General features: G+C 41.2%; 1 protein-coding gene across 1 annotated transcript in view; it reads left to right on the top strand.

Moving 5' to 3' along the window:
* The first annotated feature begins 3,536 nt into the window (after positions 1–3,536).
* rnf220b (ring finger protein 220b) overlaps positions 3,537–22,487 on the top strand; it is a 34,900-nt gene continuing 15,949 nt past the window's right edge. The window contains exon 1 of the mRNA XM_088005002.1: positions 3,537–4,559. Within this exon, the coding sequence (XP_087861128.1) occupies positions 3,980–4,559 (580 nt within the window). The 5' untranslated portion in view covers positions 3,537–3,979. The remainder of the gene's footprint in view (positions 4,560–22,487) is intronic.

Consider the following 22,487-nt stretch of genomic DNA (forward strand, 5'->3'; position numbering starts at 1 on the left):
CACACACGACACATGCACACAGGCTCACAGCCAAATGGCTGTTCATTAAAGACAGGGACCTGAGGGGAAGCAATCGTCTGAGCGACGGAAATTGCGTGTCACATTAGATTAGCGGTGTAAAGCCTCTGGATTGGCTCCGGGGAATAAGGAATTATTTCAATTACATTATTTCAAAAAGTCTTTAAGCAATACCAATACCGATAAAAACAAATTAAGAGTGATTTGGGCTGATTTGTGGCGCTCTGAGCTGCGTTTTGTGTGCTGGAAATCAGATATGAATAATGCAGATATTACACTGTGTAATGTGTTGCTCTTGAAAGCAGATTATCTGTGACAAATAACGCCATTGGTTTGCATTGTGTTTCATCAAAAGGGAATATTCCCAAGTGTCAATCACACATACAAAGGGGACTGCATGGGACTGTGTGAGCCACAGAGAAAAGGACAACTCATTCGGCTGCCACTCCAGTAACACCAACACACACACTGCGTTGATTTGAGTGGCTGAACTCCTGATTTCTGTGCCTTTGCAGTTCAAATCAACTGATTTTGATGGATGACAGCTACAGAAAGAGCTGGTCCAAGGTCTTAAACAGATTTTTGATTTGGGGTTTCTCTTGTTATGATCCTGGGATGTTTTGGTTTTGCTTTTCTTTTCTTTTGTGTTTGTGTTTTGATTATTTCCTTGTGCATGCTCAATAGGTTTTGCCATATTCTGTTCAGTTCAAATGGCGTCGGCACGTAAGTGTACTGCCTTCTGTTCTTCTGTTCTGTTTCTTTATGCAACTGAATTTAATTCTTTGAGAAGTGAGGAGTTTTAGTGAAGAAAATCATAAATCATTTGAAGCAGCTATGAGGGGAACAAGACATGGAATCAGCATCAGAAGGTTACTGAGGAGATCACAGAAGGAACCAGGACACTGAAATCCATGAGCCCATAAACTGAGGCAGAGGTGGAAATGATAAAGCAACTATATGAACTGATCAAATGAGATGGGATGCAGCTGTGACAGAATGAGAGCAGAGAAACTGAGTTTAGTTTATCCAGACAAATTTATAACTTTGTTATTGTAATGATAAACCAACAAATAAAAACGTACAAGGATTTTAACTAAGGCCATCTTCAATATTTCTGAGAAGAAAATAGATGATTTTAGGGTTAAAAGTGTATATATATATATATATATATATATATATATATATATATATATATATATATATATATATATTAATCACAACAATTTTTTAAATAGTTCTTCCTAAAGTAATAAAGTAAATAATTACATTCTAATTATTAAGATACTGATGTTTTTGTTTTCCTCTAGTTAAAAAAATAAAAAATACAAAATGTTTGTACTTAAAGCATCAAATGTCACTAACAAACTTTTTAAATCTAGTTTAACCAAGTGACTTGTAATTCTTTTCCTGCATAAACTGAACTCATTAGCAAGTTCATCAGCGTTAATGCTGTGTGTTTAATTTTTCTCTGAATCAGAGTTCAGAATAGTGCTGCACAAGTGTTGGAAAGCTCTGGTTGCAAGTCGGACAGCATAAGGATGTGATATTTATTTTGTTCTCACTACTAGTGAGTCACTACAAGCTGATAAAATGCGTCTCTCCATTTTATGTGTCCAGACACAAAAGGCATATCAGCATTGGTTTAATTAGATACAAGCCACCAGAAGTGCTAATAACTCGAAATTGTATTATATAACTATTTGGGTTGATTGTCCACGTTTTTATTAGTAAAAATCTGTTTATTCCAGTCAAAAAGCAGTTCCATGTGGTTTACTGATGAAAACTTTTCCTGAAATTTATTTAGTGCTTTTGGCATCTGGTCAGTTTGTTTTTATTTTTGTTTTTTTTTAATACACATTTTTAACCCACAAGTTGCCATTTTTATCCTTTCTCAAATATATATATATATATATATATATATATATATATATATATATATATATATATATATATATATATATATATAAATAATATGTGGGCAGTTGTCCAGGGCAGCATGAAAAAGGGGTTCAGTTGTACCTTGAAAAGGTTTTTTGTTGCTCCTAATGGGGAGTTGACACCCCATATATGCTGTTGAGAAGACTAATGTTACGTGCTGGTGGGACAGCAGAATGAATACAAGAAAATACAAATAGCTTGTAGCCTCATGTGATGTCAGCAGAAACAGTCGCTGGTGAAAGCTTTTCACGATTAAATCACAATTTGCAACAAAAAATCATAAAACAAATAGAAAATCTGTACATTAGGTGTTGTGACAAATTGTATTTTTAATTGAATCTGAAAGGTTTTACAACAGGATCTGACAGGTAACTTTAAAGTTTCTTCTGCCAAAGATGTGTTATGTTCGGACTGTTTGGGTGTAGGTGTTTCAGCTTTAGTGGGGCCAAAAGATTGCATGTGTCCACAAGCAGGCATGCAGGTCTCAGAGGAGGGTGGAGGAGAAGGGGGGAGACGTGTGAGGGGCTACAGAGAAAGAGGGCAGGGTAAAAGAAGAGGGGGGTGATTGTCACACGGAGCGCAAAGACCAAGAGAGACAGAGAGCGACCCGCAGCCAGTCCATTCAGCGCTGCCTTCATCCCGCACAGACAGACACACGCAGCAGCTGCACGGCTCTGAGCTGCGCACATCTCAGCCAGCTCTTCACGGAGAAAAAACACGCAAACATCTGGAGGAGTACAGAGAAAGCCCTCTCCGCATTGCCACGCTGTTCTTTTTCCTGTTTCTTTTATATGCATATTTTTTGTAGTGCTTGTGGAGAAAGTGTCGCGACTCTGAACAATAAAAAAAAAAAAAAAAAAGAGAAAAAAAGTTGAAAGCACTCAGAGGGGAAGAAGTGAAGCCGAACCAAGCCGCGCTTTGGGAACTTCATCACGGTAAGTGCCGACGCACTGATGGGTCGTGATCACACGACTGATTACAGCTTCATTTGCTTTAATTGCCTTAATTGGTGATTTGATTGTCATGTTTTCTGTTCTGGCGGCTGGTTTCCGAGTTAAGCAGTGCGCTGTCGCTGCTGAAGGAAACTTTTATGCTGTTTTGAAAGATATTAATGAAAAAAAAGGAGAAATTACTGGAAGAAGAAGGATATCTGTAATTATTTTAGCCCTTTTATTTGTAAAGAGACATTACAAATATAGCACATTTGTACAAAAATATGCGCAGTGTATTATGGGGAAAAAATACGCTGTTTGAGAAACTTATTTTCCCAGGAACAAAAGACAAAACCGTCTAACTCAAGAAAGAAAAGTATAAATTTAGTTTTTTTTAATCTCGTGAACTAATTACATTTAATTCACAAGTTAGTGATTTTGAAGTCGTTCATGATTTACGTGTAGGTATTGTACACAACCTTATACAACTTTATGTTTTTTCTAATTTAAGCAGCTTACAGTTAAAAACACTGAGCTGTATCACTGTAATACTTTTGGAAAACATTTTATTATCAGACTTATAATTTCTTAAAACGTCCTGAATCGATTAAAATGTTCAAGTTTTACTAAAAACATAACACATTTCAGAAATTACTTTATTCCATAGGTCAGATCTCACTTTTCGGTTAACATTTGCAGGCTATATTGGCAATTTATTTTGTCATAATTATTTACAGACTTTGCAGGCCTTGTCCAGTCCATATTTTTTTATTTTTATTTTATTGGAATTAAATTTAAAAGCTGTGATTAAAAAAAAATACCTCTAAAGTTGAAACAGTTTCACATAAAACTGAATTAATCAAACTGTTTGGTTACAGACCAAAACAAACTAAAGATAGGGTTTATTAAAAAACAAACAAACATATCTTTGTTAGAGAATTTAGTTTGTTGAAATGTTGTGTTTTTGTTGTTGTGGATTAAATTATGTTCCCAGACGAACTGAAAGATTATTAACAACCTCTTGGGTGAGTCATCGTCTGACAACCTGCCTTCTCCCGCTCTCTGCCTCAGAACCGCCAGCAGGGAGGTGAATGGATCTCCACCGCCCCTTCAAGATGGACAACCCCTCCTATCTGCCGACTCCCCTGGCCTCCCCGGCCCTTATGGTCCTGGCATCCACAGCAGAAGCCGGCAGAGACGCCTCCGTCCCCTGCCAGGCACCCCGGCCTTTTGGGGTCCCGGTCTCTGTGGAAAAGGACCTCCACCTCCCCTTTCCTTCACCCTCCTACACCTTCACCTCCATGTACCAGCGTCAGGCTCCCATGTCAGGCACCTTCCCGTCCCGGGACTTCCCAACGTCTCTGCTCCATCTCCACCCTCAGTTCACCCCTCCAAACCTGGACTGCTCTACCCTGGGCATGCTCAACCACAGCGGCCTGGGGGCTTTCCGGCCTTTCGCCTCCCCACAAGAGGAGAGGGAATCCGGGGGCTACCAGTCGGCCTTCACCCCAGCCAAGAGGCTGAAGGGCTGCTTCCCGGAAGTGGAGGGTAAAGAGTTTGACTTTGGGCCCCTGAAGGCTGGGGAGGAGGCAGGGAGGAAGTTGTTCTCCATGTCCGGCCTGCTGTCTGACGGCGAGGTTTCATCCAGCCCGGAGGAGCGCAAAGAGCACAGTGAGTAGACACACTCAACTTAGAGGAAGAAAAACATCTGATACATGCTTTATCTGTGTAACTCAGACACTGACACTCAACTCATGTCTTTACCACCGAGAATAGAGCTGGTTATGATCCTAACCATCATGCTCCCCGTGACCTGACATGAACACATCCTCCACAGCTGCATCCGAGAGAATATTGTCTAATTAGGCGGCTGTTTACTTCGGCCCGTCTCCGGCCGACTTCGACACAAATAGATTGAACAGTGACACTCATTCAGTTTAGTGATCATTAGCCACATATGACCATTAGGCCTATTGGAAGTCTGGCTTTTCTACACAAATATACGGTAGTACATGCAGGGCTGACACGGGAGGAGTGAGAGCGGGAACGAGTGACACCCTGTCAGAGATAACGAGGTGGCAGAGACAGGGAGGAAGGGACGGAGGAGGAGAGAGAGAAACAGAGAGATAGAGACGCACGATGTGCTTCAGCCCGAGCTTCCCTACCAACGACAACCCTCAGCTCAATACGGTCGCCCACACCAGCCGTCTGATTTGTTGACAAATGAGTGGGAGAGGTGTCAGTCAGCGTGGCGCACAGGGGAGAGACGCTCCTCATTACTCCCGGGGATAATTGCCCAACGACGCGGGGGCACAACTCTCGCCTCAGAGGGATGACGGGAAGGGAGTGAGTCAGTGGAGGCGATGCTAGGCATGATGGGAAATCAAACCCCCTTCAGCGGCGGCCGCCGAGGGGAGCGCCTGACAGATGAAAGGGACAAGACAGAGCTGAGAGAGAGGGAGAGAGAGCACCCCAAAAGGCTCGGGAGATCAGAGGGGGACACCATCGAAAATAATGACAATAAGAAGAAGTGAGGAGAGGCGAAAAGGGGATTGGGGGTGCGACTGCGTTTGCGCTCTCACACACTCCACCTAAAGAAAACTTTCATCCCACACATAAAGGCTGGTAGCAGGGATGAGTTGTCTTAAGAAAAGTTTGGATTGTGTGTGTGTCACTTTGCATATGTGCATGTCTTTGTTGAAAGTTGCTGATTTTTGTCGCCGGCTGGTGGTTGAGTGACGGGGGCCGGGGAGGCGGAGTGGCAGCGGGGAATCTCAATATGGAATTTTAATAAGGCCAGGAAAAGAAAAGATGCCAGCCAACCAGCCGAGCCGGCACGCTGGTGTGAGAGGTGTGTCTGATATTAAAAAAAATAAAATAAAATAAAAAAAAGAGTTTGCTACGCTGCGCTCATGCATGCATGCCCAACCACCTGATTTCGGGAGCCTCATTTGGGGGGAATGTTGACAAGGACAAAAGTCAGGGTGAAGGAGAACAAGGAGCATTGCTCCTACAAATATATGGAAAAAAATATCAGGAGTAAAAGAAGGGGATTCATGCACATTGGAAGCTGCTTTTCCAGCTTTATCCAATTAGATTGGAGCTCAGGCAAACTAAGAGCTTTAATGCAATTGAGCTCCCTGCACTTTTCTAAGGCTGACATACACTTGTTCCTCTTGACTGGGCAACAGACAGTCACTTCAGGAGCAAAAGTCTTAAGTGTTAAGCTTGAAATCTCCTTTGAGTGCAAGAGTTTCGCCTCCTCAGACACAGCAGCAACAATAGGTCTTCAAATTCACACTGAGCCCGCAAACTTAAGCCAAAAGAAACATTTAACTCATATAAACTTTACTTCATCTGTGAAATTGCTGTAGGTGTGAAGTTTTTGCATTTTGTTAGAGAATGCACCGATCAGGCTATTGCTGGCTGAGACCAATTTCAGTTTTTTACTTTTTCATTTTTATTCTAAGTACCCAGATTGGACTTTATACCACCAGGATTTACAGGACCTCTTGCGAAACATTCATGTCTTCATTTTCTACTGAATGGATGTTTTGATAACACCGTATTTTATGTTTCTAACGAAAAATAGCAAACGATATCACTCTTAAGTCGTTTTAAATGATCAGATAGGTAAATAATAAATAACCAATATGCAGCTATCTAAAATTATAATGTCAAAAACTCAAACCAGATCTTTGACCTCAAGCACAGTAAGTTTAGCAGCAAGGTGTAAGCACCCTCTTCCTTGTTTCCATGTTATTTTAGTGACTCTATTACACTGTCACATTTAGGTCTACAACATTTTGAATATTTCGTTTTGTATGGAAGAAGTAATTTATAGAAACAATGCACTGTTTAGAAGAAACAAAAGGACAAAAGTTATTTAACTGTAAGTCTATAATATTGTGCATTCTTAAAGGAAACTTGTTTGGGCAAGAAACCGGCACTGGTTCTTGCCCAGGAACCTGGATCCTGCACTTACACTGAGTCATTGCAAAATTATCCACATTTATACATTCAAATGGGTTCTTTTTTAATTTATTTTTTATTATTTTCTTTATTTAACCAAGTAAAACCCCACTGAGATTTATTTAGATCTCAATTTCAAGAGGAACCTTGGCAAACCTGGGCATGTGAGAAAAAAAAAAAGAAAAAATCTGATTTTTGAGTATTTAATTGGCCAGTCTCTGGACAGATGAACAGGTAAAAATTAGCCAATTCTGTGGTAAATTGATTGGCGTATCCCTATTTTTTTTTTTCTTTTGTGTGAGGAACATATAAAATAGAGCTGTAGAAATTAAAGTTAGCTCAGATGTAGGGTTGAGATTTTAGAGTCCACCAGTTTGCAGTCAGCTCTCCTTAACTAACCAGTCGCCCTTCTGCAGCTGATCCAGAACGCTGCTGTTGGCATTCTCACTAAAACCAAGAAAATTTAGCTCATCATCCCAGGTCCACAGTCCTTACACTACAGCTCAGAGATTAGACTTTTTTTTCTGGTCTGCTCTGCATCCCCAGAACCAGAACCAAACGTGCAGAAGCAGTGTTCAGTTTTTATGCTCCCCAAATTCCAGAAAACTGCAGAACAGCTGAAACACTGAGTTCCTTTAAAGGAAGGCTAAAATCCCATTTATTTAAAGTTGCATTTGAACAAAAACAGCTGGAATGTTGATTGATATATCTGACATGTGTTTGATGATGATTCTTTTTATGATGGCATTTGACAAAATATGTTTGCTGCCTGTTTCATGGTTGGCTGCTGTGTTGTTTTGATCATGTGACGCACTTTGAACTGCCTTGTCTCTGAAATGTGCTATAGAAATAAACTTGCCTCGACTTGACTACATTCAGAGATCAGCTTTATAACTTTATTCTGTTTCCAGTTTATGAGGAAACCTGCAGGAATTTTTCCAGTTCACAGCAGTGTGTAGATATTTGACCATGTTTAGTATTTTTCTCCCACACTTCCCTGTCAGTCTAGACAACAAGCAGGTACATGACACTTCTTCCCGCCCACCTTGTGTACCATCGCCAGTGGCTGTCTCTTCCTGTCCGCTTGGGGTCTTTCTTCTGTCGACATTCCCCATCCCTGACTCCCCTGTCCTCTGTTTTTATCAGGAAAGGGTCTGGGATGCTCAGTGTGGTCTGACAGCTGTTCAAACAGCCATGCTCACTTTCAAAGGGCAGATGTCTCCACTGGAGCGAATCATGCTTATTTTCCTCGGGGAGATGCTTTTTCCGCCGCAGGCCTGAGCTGGAATGAAAACGTTCCTTTTAACAGAAACACGAGTTTAGGAAGCTCGGGGAGCCGAGTGGCAAAAAAAGACGCCACGGCCAGCCACAGACTGCTCCAATGAGTGTGTGTATGTGTGTGTCAGCAACTCACAGCAGAGGCAAAGCTAAGTGTGATCTGCGATAACTGGACCCAGATGTGCGAGAGCCACTTTTTGTTGTAAAGTAGAACCTAAACGTCCAGCCGGTAGAAGCGGCTAACAAATGCAACATTTACAAGCGTTGCTTTCACACAGACCAGCACTGCACAGATACGAGTGGACATTGTTAGCATAAACAAGCACTTACTTAATGAAACTACAAAACGTGGAAGGAAATTCTTTACTTTACACATCACAGCCTTCTGCACATTTGAAGAAATTTACTTTCCTACTCAACCCAATTAAGAAAAACAAACACTTTTATTAGACTATTGCAGCTATTAAATGCTATGACCACTGGAGAACAGAACAGAATAACAAGACCTTGTTTCACACTCAGTTGAGTTTTGTTTGTGTTCTTATCTTGCATGTGGTTTAACAGACCAGCTGAAAGACACATGGATTTTTTTTTTTTTTTTTTTTTGCTGCCATATGCATAATTATTTCTCCTGTGTATTGCTTCTTTAAATCAGAAAAAAAAAACAGCGTTGTGGTACGATTATCATGATTATGACTTTGTATTTACCTGTCAGGCAGAATTGTTGCAGCTGTCGTTTCCTGAGGGTGAGAAATCTCTGAGACACACCTGGTTTTCACCTTACTGAAAGTAAAATCTTGCAGGAAGTTCATAGCAGGGAAACAATTAGGCATGACTGCTCTGTGCGCAAGTGTTCTCCAAGGTCAGTTATTCATGGGTTGTAGGTGAAGGAGTGCAGCTTCCCTCCAGAATCAATATTGCATGTATTCATGTTAGATTAGCCTCATGGATTATCTCCACTGTGAGGTTTGACGGGACGAGATCTGGTTATAAACACAGCTTACATCTGTTATTTAATGTCTGAATTTTAATGTATTGCAAAATTTTGCTGCATATAAAACTGTTAGTATAGAAAATAGTGTTGCTTTGAAATATTCTTAATTCCACACAAAGCCTTGCAAAAATATTTATCTTGACCTTTTTCCACATTTTCTGACTTAACAAACACAGAGAGTCTATTTACTTCATGATTGATCAACACAGCAGTCCATAACTGTGAACTATTTTCAATGATAATGTGAAAGTACGGCACACACATGAATTCAGCTCTTTTTAATCTGACGTAAAATTTTATGCAGCAGCTGACTTCAGAAGTTGCCTAATTAGTAAATTGTGTCCACCTTTGTGCAATTTAATGACGTTGTTAATGCTTCTGTTTCTTGCCTGCGCAAATCTGGCCCCTTTGGAAAAGGCAGAAATTTGGGTCTCTAGACGTACACGTGATATATCCCCTTTTATACGGGATAATATCTCGTACAAATATAACCCCAAACATTTGCAGCTTTATTTGTAGAAAAGGAGGGTAAGTAGAAATGCCCACTATTTGTTGTTCACTCATATACAATTCCAGAAAAACTTGTCCCACTAGTGTTAGGGTTACATGTCACATGGCAAAATGTGGAAATGCTCCACTGGTGTTTGTGCGTCTGCAAGGCTATTTCTGCTAATCTTATTGTAGCAGAAGTATTCTGTAGGACTCCCCTCACGCACAGTCTGCTCCTTGGGTGCCGATTTGTTAACAGGGCGCTGCGTTCTGTGTCAGGCTGCTGTTGACTGCTGGTATTGACCAGGGCTTCCTGTTGAAAGACACAGTGTTTACATCCCCCTACCAGACCACAAGAGATCAATAGCAACCACTCAATGCTCATGCATACACATATAGTATCTGCAGCTTGCTATTATTATCACTCTGCGTGCTCTTACCAGGTCGACTCACATGTGCTCTCCATGCATCCGTGCATGACAGTCAGCTTTAACATATGCAAAATGTCGGGTTATTTAATTCTCCTTTTACCTCAGGGATTCCAACTAATTCGGTTTGCACTTTCGTGGAAAATGTTGGCGAGTTAAATAATAATAATAAAAAAGGAACTTAAAAAATACACCAGAATGCAATGAAGATTTGCTTTTTTTTACTGGACAGATGTTTCTGCAGCTTGTAAATCTGCATCATCTGCAGCCAGCTCTTTCTCTGACCACACTGATCGTGTCCGTCTCGATTGTAGGCACTCAGGGAGGAAAGCATCGCGGTTATAACGATGGTTGTTTTTGATCTGTGAGCACGCCGTGGTTGACTGTTCCCCCTCCTGTTGCGACGGTAGTTTGTTCTTCTAATGTTCTCCCAAGTAAAAGAAGCTTTTATCCTGGCAGGAGGGTAAAGCCCTCTCAGCTTTTTGCCTCCTTCCCTGTGTCTTCATAGGGATGGAAAAAAAGGGAAAAGACAGGATTTTCTTCTCGTACTTAGATTTATAGGTTTGTTGTATGCTCTGTTTGTGTGTGTTTTTCCTATCCATTTAAAAAAGCAGGATCACACTGCTTGTCGATGAAAGACTGGTCTTTTGTAATTCTTGCGGGGTTCTTTTGGACTTGCATTGGAGAAAATGTGCGTATTTAGTAAACTGAGAGGTCAACTGTTTGTGATCAGCACCTGTTAGATGGTCGATGCATTGTTTACAAAGAAATTTTAAAAGTGCTGCCTGGGCCTCCGTCTTCACGTGTGCAGAGATATTTGGAGCTCAGGCATGAACGGGGAGATGGGGAAAAAGGAAGAGAAGAAGAGGGGTGTAATGAGTGCAGAGCCCTGGGGTTGTTAAAACAACAGCCTTGTTTCATCGGAGGCCATCTTTCCTTCTACCTTTCTTTCCATTTGCTTCCCTCTGCATTTCTCTCTGTGCACCTGATCGACCTGCATCATCGCTGCCTCTGATCTCACATCAAAGGCATCGTGTGTGTGTGTGTGCATAGGAAAAAAGCTCAAGCTAAAGGCGGTATTTCTGTGGATTTCATCCCATGTAGTTTAGAAGTAACACACACATGCACGCACACACATACACATCCTCCGCCTTGTCCCCGGAGCTTAACAAATCAGTCAGGCAGATAGAGAGGGCAGGAAGGCCACATTCTGGGGTTAAACACATGCCGCTGAGGAACAGCGCCGACAGACAGCGAGACCACACCAATTCTGCATGCTTGGGTGGAAACCAGAGACCTACATATCTAATATATGGCACAAAGTATGAGTGCAATGTTTTGTATATGCCTACTGTCAAACGCAGACCTCATTACAGGATGTCAGTTGTGCTTGTTGCGGATCTCCCTGCTGTGGCGGATCTTAACAAAAGCCAGTGCACTGAGAGCATGCCAGGCGTGAGGGTGTCGCTGCGCACATACACGACTTTCTGACATCATTTGGTGGCTTGATGAGCAGGACTGACAGCCCCTGTTGATTGTCAAATGTGCCATTTTTTCCTCTTCTTTTTTCTTTCAAAGTGATTGGAGTTAGAGAAAGACGTCTCGAGGGAGTTGCAGAATGGATTCGTTACAGACAGGCAAAAGTTTACACTATTGTGAGCAGACATATATAACTGTCATTTTAAACCCTGACACACTGATACAGAGAACTGCGCTTTTCCTCTGAATGAAATGCAACAGTATGGATCGGAGAGGTTGTTAGCAGGATGTAGGGTAAAAGTTTTGTCATTTATACCCTCCATCACTACTGCATATCTGTCTTGAGTTTCAATAACCATGGAAGCTACTCTGCTTCAAGTAAATAACTCTCCAGAAGCGCCTTTCGATGCATTTGACACGGTAGCATACACTATTTGTTCACTAGCTGCATCAGAGTGTCATGGATTACTCTAGACATGTCAGAAAATTGTGTGCATGAGCCAGAGATACTCAAAAGTCATTTTCTCTGAGTCCAAGATCAAGACTGAAGACTTTAATGACTGAAATAAACTTCTTTACACAAAATGCAAGACGACAGACTCATCTCAGTAAGCTGAATGCTTGAAGTAGCTGCCATGGCATGGCATGTGACTGATTAGCACACTTTTGAACTCTTGTGGCACCGGCAGACTGTAAGGTGCATCAGACTTTAATCTGAAGATAATTAAGTGTAGAAAAAAAAAATAAAACAACACATCTCAGCAAAAGTAACCCGCAAATCAGTACACTGAGGATTTCACACCCTTCTTCATAGACTATGCACAAAATGGTGACATCCACTTGAATGAAAAGCGTATTCTTAGGTGCATTAACATATCTACAACAGCTTTCATCTAAAAACGTATCTGTATGAATAAGCTGTCAACAAATTCTGAAACACAACATTAAAATGATTCAACACACAAACTTGTTCATGTTACAGTTCAGATATGTTGGTGAATACAGGATCCAGATTTCTAACAGTGCCATCCCAAAGACCCACTGATCAATCGAGTCACTTCAAGTGGAGCTCAAATGTATTGGCGTGCTCCGATCCCCTTTTGGGCACCTCCGCCTTATAGGTCAAAGTTTACCAGGATTGACCCCCTCACCCTGATGTGTCAGGGTGTAAACACTCCCCCAGTTCTCTTCAGAGAATAGCACTGGGCCTGAGCCATAAATCACAGCTCTGATAATTGGTAGGAAAACAGCAGTCCAGCACTATATAACCTTTTACGTGTCATCTCAACTCTTTATTATTGTGCTAATGAGTGGCGGTGGATCAAGGCCACAGGCGCGACTTGAGAGGATGGCGGAAGGGGTTCAGAACTGTAAAAATCAAGCTACCTGCTACCAATACATCTGCACAGTTGCACAGCAGCTGCTGATGTAGAAACCATAATAAGCGTTGGACGTTCGGTGCAGAGGACTGTGAGGACAGGAAGGGCAGTGATGCTGAAGCATACATGCGCGTTTGGAAGCATTCCCTTACACAACCTTGCATATGCAAACAGTCAAGCACAAACACAGTGAGTAGCTGGCTCAGCAGTGTCCATTACAGGCTGCCATTAGTATGGAGATTGTGCTAATTGTCCCCCATAGACCACACAGGCGGTGCTCGGCGGGGCGACTGTAGCTCCACGGGCCTGAAAGACAGAAGAGACTCTTTAAACATCCCATTGTCTCGGTCGTGACCCTTGTTAGTGCAATTACTAATCAATCACTGAATAATTAGGATGCTTGATGTGGATGGTTTCAATAAAGATTGTGCTATTTTAGCCTATTGCCCTGCTACATAAACTCATGTTCAAAAAGTTTTCACCTTGTCTGCAATTAACAGTTCAGAGAAAATACATTTCAGGAGTGTTTGTAAAGAAAAAAACAATAACTAATATTTATTTGGACTCTCATAAAGACTTCCTCTGCTTTTCAGGATTAACTCTAAATGTGAAGTGCTTTTCTTCACACACACTCTGTTTTGGGTTTCGTACCTTGTGTTTTGCTCATGTCTGGATGCATTTTTCTCTGGGCGGCCCGGTTTATGCCCCCGCAGGCTTGGAGAGCACCCAGTTTCTTTAGTAGCAGCTCAAAAGCTCCTGATCATTCAAGTAGAGGAGATTGAACTGTGAGCAGCGCCTCTGTGACCCCGCTGAGTGAGAACACAGGGAGGAAGATCTATACCCGCTGGCTCTGCCACTGGACTCTTTGTTCTCCCGTGTTTGCTGACAGGAGGGGGGATCAGAGGGGCGTATCGACAGGGGGCTCGCAGCGCGCTGCGCTCACCACGGCTACAGCGCTGTGTGTAAGTGATATATTTGGGCACACACTCAGAAGTTTGCAGTCGTGTTTCTGCCCCATGTCGGAGGCACAAGATTGGAAGCAACATTATTTGTAGTTTCTAGTCTTCCAGTCTAATTTGTCTTCTTCTGAATGGTGTAACAGTGTGTGTGTATGGTGGGATTCATCACTCAGCACACAGGGATGTTGTGGCCTTTAGCCACAGAAGACAACATGAATAAAACTATATTTACTGCTCACTTTTGTTCTTAGCAGGCTGTAAATACTGCTGTGCAATAAATTTCAGTGGTACAACAACATGTCGGATTCCTAATGGAGAGGTGAAAAGCATCTGGTTATGCAGATAAGACGGTGTTTTATAAATATGTACATCCAAGTCCACTTTGTCATAAAAAGACAGTGTAATTTAACTTCTTTAGTTCCTCTGCTCTTTTGGGGGGGATGTTGATGATAATGCATGATTTTGACTTTATTTACCATTTTATTCTTTTTTATTTTATTATAAAAGTTGGAGTTAGGAACAAACACAGACAAATTTCAGGTCTTGAATTAACCTCCAAAATGTATTTTATTGTGTATTTTATCAAAATTGTTACCATAATTTCAAAGCAGTAGACATAAATGGATAAAACACTAAAATGACACATTTTATGCTTGATTTAACTTGTCACAATTTGTATTATTATTAAAATTACTGTCTTCTCGTCAGATAATCATAGATCAGGGTTCTAAGCTAACTCTGTTTTTTAAACGGACCCTACTTTAGCTGTCAAACACCACTGAAACTCATTGAAACTAATTAAAATTTTGTACAAACAAACTGTGATTGAAAAATCTGTATTTAACATACGGTATTCCTGCATATATCTGACAACTCTAAGTGACATAGATTTCAAAGTAAAGCCTCGATATCATAAAAAAAAAAGAAGTGAAATTAAAATTTACCATTTGACCATTGTGTTGTTTCATGAGGAGCATGTAGATGATAAAACCCCAGATCTGTAGTTTTTTTAATCTACGTACTCGAATGTCCAAAATGTTTGAAAATCTTGGAATTTTGAACTGGAATAAGTGAGACAAATGAAAACATTACAAGCAGGAGTGCAAGAAATCTGCTGGCGTATTAAACAGTAATCCATAAAGATTTAATGTACGATGCATTAAGTTATCGCCCAAGGTGCTTATCTTGATGTCCTTGCTTCTTTTGATTGCTCACGGTTTTGTGTGTGTATGTGCATTTGTTTCATTTAAGATAAGCTGTTCAATCATTTGTATCCTCTCATCTTTTGAAGATAAAATCCATCGTCATCTGACCACTATTTCTTGCTTATCCAGGCAGACACAATACCATTCTTTAGGAAGTGTGACTAACCCAAACACAGGTGTATCAAGCTGCACCAGGTGCTTGCGGTTCACCAAAACCAGCAGCAGTCAACAGAGCCTTTCTGACAGTATCAGATGTTATCTTGAAGATTATCTGTAGTAACGGGACGGATGAGGAGAGGTGGTGTCTGAATCCCCAAAGACTTCTCACTGAGGGTCTGCTCACATGCTACCTACCACCAAGGTCCCATGTGGGGCCCCTTCTTATTACAAATCAAGCAGATTGTGTTGGGTGAACACAGCGATTTAGATATGCTTTGAAGTCATGCTGGCTCTTAGTCTCTCCCTGATCCTTAATGGTTGAGCTTTCTGCTGCTCACCTTCACAGCACAAAGTGCATGAGGGACAGGTGTGTGAGAGGAAAGCAGGTTGGTGTATTTTCTCTGCAGAAAGGATATGTCAAACCAGAAAAGGGGGTGGGGGGTGGGGGGTATGTTTTTACTGCCCTCAGGATTTCATTTTTTTGTTACAACACTGGATCTTTGCTAAAATGAACTATTTGTATCAGTTATAGGAAAGAAAAAAAATTATTTGTGTAATTCATATGTTATTTGTGTCCTACTGTATGCCATCTTCTCCTGTGCATCCCTGCAGGTAAACACCTACTGTATTTACCTACTGCAGTGAAATGATAGGAAATGATAGGAATGCAATAGGAAACGCACTGGGAGCAGTTTCTACAAGTTCAATTTTTTTAACTACCCACTTTAATCTTCTACAGCAGCTGTACTGTAACTTCTCAAAATCGTCTGGAAAACCTGTTTTTCAGAGCATGCCTCACCTACTTGATAGCAGGAGCAAGAATGTGGTTTAATCTCACCGTCTGCTGTAAAAATGCACAGCAGGTGGGTGTCTTCAGAGTAAAATATTATGTGGTGGTTTCAGTCTGTGTCCATTTCAAGTTAATGGAGCGGTATGGAGGGTGCTCTAGGTTGAATTCCTTCCTTTAAAATATGATTTACTAAATAGAAATGGTAAATTCTTCTGTATCAATTAGTCTTGGCAGAGGTAAACTCTTGAACCTGTTTGTCTGGGCAACAGTGATAGCCTGATTTATTTAGTATTAACCACTAATTGACAGATAGAGAAAACTAGGAAAAGCAAATGAGAAATGTGATGAGGAGAAGTGGGAATAATAAGCACAAAGGAGAAACAGAAACAGAGAGAATAACGTAAACAAATCGTAGGTATAAGGTAATGATGATCTGTATTTGGATGTCAATCTATGTTTTGTTATTATCATTATTTTGTGTTTTATCTGTTTGGTATCTATCTGAGACTCGGTTAACATATGAAATCTAAACATTACAGAAAAAAATTTAAAAAATAGAAAAAGACGTGGACGGCCTGAGAACCCAACAGAGAACGACAGACTTCTGTATATTATTTCAGTGGAGGTTGATGCCACCAGGATGAATGACAGGTCAACACATTGCTGTCCTTGACTTTGTGAGCCTGTGTGATATTGCTAATTCTGACGGACAGCTGTATCTGGGCGGTATTTTGATGTACATGATGTGAGCTTAGAGCTGAAACAGGAAGGAGAAATCAAGAATAAGAAGTTAAATTACCTTGCTCAAGTATTCAAACCAGAAACCTTAATAAATTTTATTAACAGGCTTAATTCCAGGATTGTCTTTCACTCAACTTCATCCATCTTCTCATAAACTCAATTTCCTTTTCCCCGCAGACAAAAAGCATCTCTGCAGCATAATACAACCACCACCATGTTTCACAATGGCAACTGTGTTTATAGGGCTATGTACAGTGCTCGTTTTCCAAAACTCATAGCCTGGTCAAAACTTTGCTGTGTTAATAACTTCTTATGGCTTTCTTTCACTTTCCAATTTCTATTTTATGACCTACCTGTGCTTTACACTATTTTAAATCTTTGTTTCTGACCTATCCGGTGTGTTCCTTTGTCTTCAAGATGCTGTCTGTCCACCAATATTCTCCAGTAAAACTCTGAGGCCTTCACAGAGCAGCTTTGGTGACTGCTGAAGACACGTGGTTGCACTGGATTTAATTTAGGATATCATCATAAAAAGGGCTGGATGCAAATGAACACCACGCTTTTTTGGGATTTCACATTTTAGAAATAGTATATTCCTTCCACTTTGTAACTACGCGCTGCATTATGTTGGTCTGACACATAAAATTCCAATAAAAATCATAGCATTTTGTTTGTAATGTGACAAAATGTGAAATAGTTTAAAAGGTACAAAGACTTTTACAAGGCACTCAAGTTATGTCAGATCCCATTGCCTAGGATGCTGTAACCCTCCATACTGTTGCCAGGACCAAAGACTAAACGCCTATAATGGAGGCTAAATGATGTCATTTTGATCACCAAGCCCTGACACAATCAAAACCATGATCTTTTTCTGCTTTTTCCCTCGTAGCTTTGTGGCCTAAATCTGGACATGGAGCTTCTAAACATGCAAAGTGCGATATTAAAGTGAAACCCTCTTCATAAACAGTCCAGACTGAACCTGAGACGCCTTCTGTTTGTCTCTGTGTGATTTCTGAAAGGACCCAGAGGAAATGCCGAGCTGCAGTCAACCCGGTGCTGTGACACGCTGAGCTGCAATTGAGTTAGCGACCGAGCGGTAACACTTAACCTTTGAACGGTCAAGATCATTCTTCCCACAAATCAAAAAGGAACTTGACCAAAACAAGGATCACTACAGTGTCTTTGTATTCTTTGAACCTTATGAAACATCTTGATGAAACTTTCTTCTTTATGTTGTTACATCCAGTTGCATAGATTCACTGTATCACGTTAAAGTCAGAGTTCTTCTCTGTCTGTAAAATGACACACAGGTATATCAGAACTGACAGTGAGTTTTGCTGCGGGTTGCAGGTATTGGTAGGACCTTTGCTGTACTCTAAAGAGGAGTGACAGCATCAATACGTGTCAAGGAGTGCAGCTCACAGTATGTTTGTACACATTGGGTAATTCCTATAGTGAAATGTAGTAAAATATGATGAAAAGTTAGGGTTATACTGGATAAAAAAAACAAAAACAGTAAAAAGAATATTACAGTCCATATTACGGACTGTAATTATTAGAAAAAATCTAATGCATAAAGTTCCCTCATATTTGACCATGTATTTATTTTAGATTGAAGTTTTGCTAAATATAATTTTGAAACACAGTGAAACTCATAAATCATAAAACTAACTTTTGTAAAGGTTCACGTCTTTGACAGGATTGAAAAACAGCTCTTGAAAATGCATCTGCCCCCATCACTCTATCAAACCTAGAAATAGAAAAAAAACAGGAGGAAGGAGGGAGACCTGTTTCTGTCTATCCTATTTTATAAATTAAATAGAGCTTAACTCTTCCATCATCCATCAAATGAAGGTAAAGAGGCTGGACTGAAGAGTCAGCTCTTCTCAGTCTGAGGCCAGGGTCCTTGACTGGAAAAAGATGGACTTTTCTCTGAGTTGGGTTTCAGTTTCTATCAGAAGCAGAGGAACTTAAGTATAGAGGTGTTTTGTTTGTGAGTGATGGTAGAAAGGAAATGGCCAAAAGAGCTTTCTCTGGATGGTGGCTGAACTCAACCTTAGAGATAGAGCGAGAAGCGCGAAGAAGTCAATTGAGGTGGTTTGGGTATTTGATCACAATGGGTGCCACTCTTTGGAGGTTGTTCAAGCATGTTCCACTTCAAGGAGACCCCTGGGAAGACCCAGATGTTTCTGGAGGGATTATACACACCATCTGGTCTGGAAATGCCTTTGGATCCCTCAGAATGATCTGGAAGATGTTGCTGGGGACGTCGACTCTATGGCCTGATCTTGGATAGACAGAAGACAATGAATGGAAGTGGAGATTCAAACACTTTTATTAAAAAGATTTGTGACAATACAGTTTTCAATAGTTTCTACATTTTTATCCCACAGAGACATACGTCCTGGCCTGTGATGGCCCTACATCTCTACCAGGTTTGCACATCTACGGACTGAAGTGTTTTGTGCATTTTTCTTTGCAAAACATCTTGATCTAAGTCAAATTATCTCAGATCTTCATATGAATTTAGATTTTGACTTTGGACCATTCTGAATATGAATATATGCATTGGTCTAAATCATCTGATGCAGCCATCTGTTCAGTTATTGGCTGGAAGGTAAAACTCCACCCTAGTCTCAGAGAGACTCTTGGTCTTGTATTTAGTTCCATTCATCTACCTGTCAACTCTGACCAGCTTCCTTGTCGCCGCGGATGAAAACCATCTCCACAGCATGATACTGCCACCATTTTTCATTGTGGGATTGGTGCATTTAGGGTGATTTATTTTCCATATTCTCATACCATTTTGAATGCAGGCCAGAAAGTTAAATTCTGGTTTCATTTGACCCAAGCACCTTATTCCACATCACTGCCGATTCCTTGATATGGCTCAAGTCAAACTGCAACCTGGACTTCTTTATGGCTTTCTTTCAGAAATTGGTTGAATCCCTGGATTGCCCAATATATTTAGGTCTTCACAGAATGAATGTATTAACAGTGACATTACATTACACCCAGATCAGCCCTATTAATTTTCTCTTTTTATATCATCACTACTAGGCCCTAATACATATTGGTCTGTCCCACACATCCCAATAATATTTTTGGAAGTTTGTATTTGTGACTAAATATGAAAATGTTCAGGGGCGTGAATACTTTTGGAAAGCTGCTGTAAGTAGCTTCATACTGCAACAAATAGACAAGAACAGCCTTAAATTTCCCCTGGATTTCACTCCCTCCCTCCTGTGTGGAAGTCACTATCAGAGATCATTGAGCCATGCATCTCAATGAGGACAAGATTGATTGTTTGGAACGGAGCAGAGGCAGGGTTCGATCTTTGCCCTCAGGGCTACGAGAAGGGAAACACGGTCACAGAGACAGTCGCACAGGTTCCCAGTCAACTCTGAGTCACCAAGATGATAGGACACATATATGCGGAGCCACGCCCGACTAGATGGAGCAATTGTCGTAATAAACGGAGAAGATGAGAGAGAGAAAGAAGGAGAATGAAAGCGAGAGAAATGTTTAGCTTGTGTGCTGATTGACCTGTGGCCAGAGAGGTTATGTCCATTGATCTGTTGGGCCAGAAGAAAAGGGCTTTGGCCTGAGGTGCTTCAGAATGAGTCTATTTGGAGTTTAGGCTTCCCATCCATTCCCACCCGAAGCTTTTTCATCATCTGACTCCCCCGACTTACATGTGACGGCTCCCGCTGTCCTCATAAGCACCAGGCACTACAAAGGCCAAAGGCCAATCAATGTTCCACAAGAGGTTGATACAGATCTTATTAGTCAATGAACGATCATTAGTGGTCTAACGAGGCATTGATTTGTGTAGGAGCCAAAGGTTGCGGTGAGTGTCTTTAATACATTAAACACAATTGATTGGAGTAGTTGGGGTGTTATGAGGAATGGCAGAATTACAATGGACAGTGAGAGATTTGGGGTCAAGCCAGGAGAGGAGAGAACGTTGTTAGGATTGAACACGGTGCCCAGCAGCAGATTTGTCCTTTTGTGCATTACCAGTGTAGCAATTCTTCAAATGATAAAAAGCAGATATGTAGGAGGACTAAGTCAAAAGCAACTGGACTTGCTGTTTCAAAGGCTTGAGCTGCAGTCTTTGAAAGCTGCGGAAATGACTCTGCTCATAGCAGATGTGTTACTACAGGGCCTATTATGTTGCTCATTAAATACCCAACCTCTCAATAGGCCATTATTTCCCCAATAAAAAACAAACGGCGGCCTGCATACTTTCCCCTGCTCCCCCCCTCCGCCTCTGCTTCAGAGGTTCGCTCTACCTCACAGCCGGCTAAAACCCCTGACTAATATCCTGCATGTGATGCTTTTAAATAGGAAGCAGGCCGCTGCGTAGGGTGGAGTACAGGTGTGGCAGGAGCCAGAGGATTTTATAGCCCTCCATATCCTCTGAAAGTGTGCCAAGGACCTGCCTACCCTACCCACCACTGCAGCGTTGGCCGCCAAGCGTTAACTTTACTCCCCCCCTACCAATCCTTGCACGCCTACTGCTTATATAGAGTCTTTGCTTGTTATGGGTTTATAGAGGGATTTCTGATGTGCTTAGAGAATTGTTTGATGATTGGAATAATGATGCCATTTGGAGTGAATTGTCTCGGGACTTTATTGCCAGTGAACAAAGAAAAAAACCCCAGACCAGACCTACCCTATGCTTAAAAAATGAAAATCCAGAGCTTTCTCTTCACGCTTTCTTGTGTGTCCCCTGCCATTCAAAGCCGCCCCATCCAGCTCATGTCAATCAGAGTTACACCACGTCCACAGGTTTGTCACCCGGGGTATGTTCGTCACCACGTCTCCCCCTCCAGAACAGCCTTTTCATGCCCCGGCATAATGTCAGTGGGTGACATCCAGGCCTGATGTGATGTGGCATTCACTAAAGGTCATGTTAGGCATCTCCGCTCCATCTGCATCAGCAGAACTGGCAGCCGTCATATGGGTGCTGGCATCGGCCATTACCCATGGCCTCGGGGGGACTCGATGCTCAGAGGATTTGTCAGCAGGATTCTCGTCTGTCTGTTCTAGGGTGGCTGCAGAACAAGAGAAATCAGGTCCTGACCATCAATCACACGAGGGGAAAAAGAAGAGGACACCAGGTCTTTTCGTTCCACCAGATAAACTTTGTAATCTCATGATGCTCTGGATAACTTGGATGATCCAACGGCATACCCGTGTTGTGCCCAAAGGAATTTATACTCACAGTGAATTAAAGCTGTATGTAGTGAATTGAGCTCTATGAGTTTAATTAGTAGGCTGTGTATTTTGCTGTTGAGCAAATAATATTGGCACATACAGCAGTAGACAATTTTGTTGGCATTAAATGCCTTAAAATAATCCTTTATTGCAGCTGCATAATCTAAAAGTGAAATATTTTGTAAAGTATCTTTAGTTAAAAGGGCAGTATTATGTGTTTTTCAGGCACATAGTTATTTAATAGCAAAATCAAGTAACTGTCACCTTTGGTTTCTTTAAAAATGCTGTATATATCAATTGACACATTGAAATTAGGCTCTTTCTCTTTAAGACACTCCTGCTCTTTCTGACACAGCACGTCATCACACAATACTCCTCCATTAAGCCGTTTACAATCATCTTTAGGTTCATTGGACTGAGAAACAGATACTCACTTCCACCAGGTGTTTGCTAATTGTTGCTGTAACTAGTCTGTAACATATACCTTTTAAACCAGAGAATCA

The sequence above is a fragment of the Poecilia mexicana genome, unplaced genomic scaffold (genome assembly GCF_051168715.1).
Source record: "Poecilia mexicana isolate PSO_F unplaced genomic scaffold, ASM5116871v1 scaffold_4, whole genome shotgun sequence".
In the NCBI taxonomy this organism is placed as follows: Eukaryota; Metazoa; Chordata; class Actinopteri; order Cyprinodontiformes; family Poeciliidae; genus Poecilia; species Poecilia mexicana.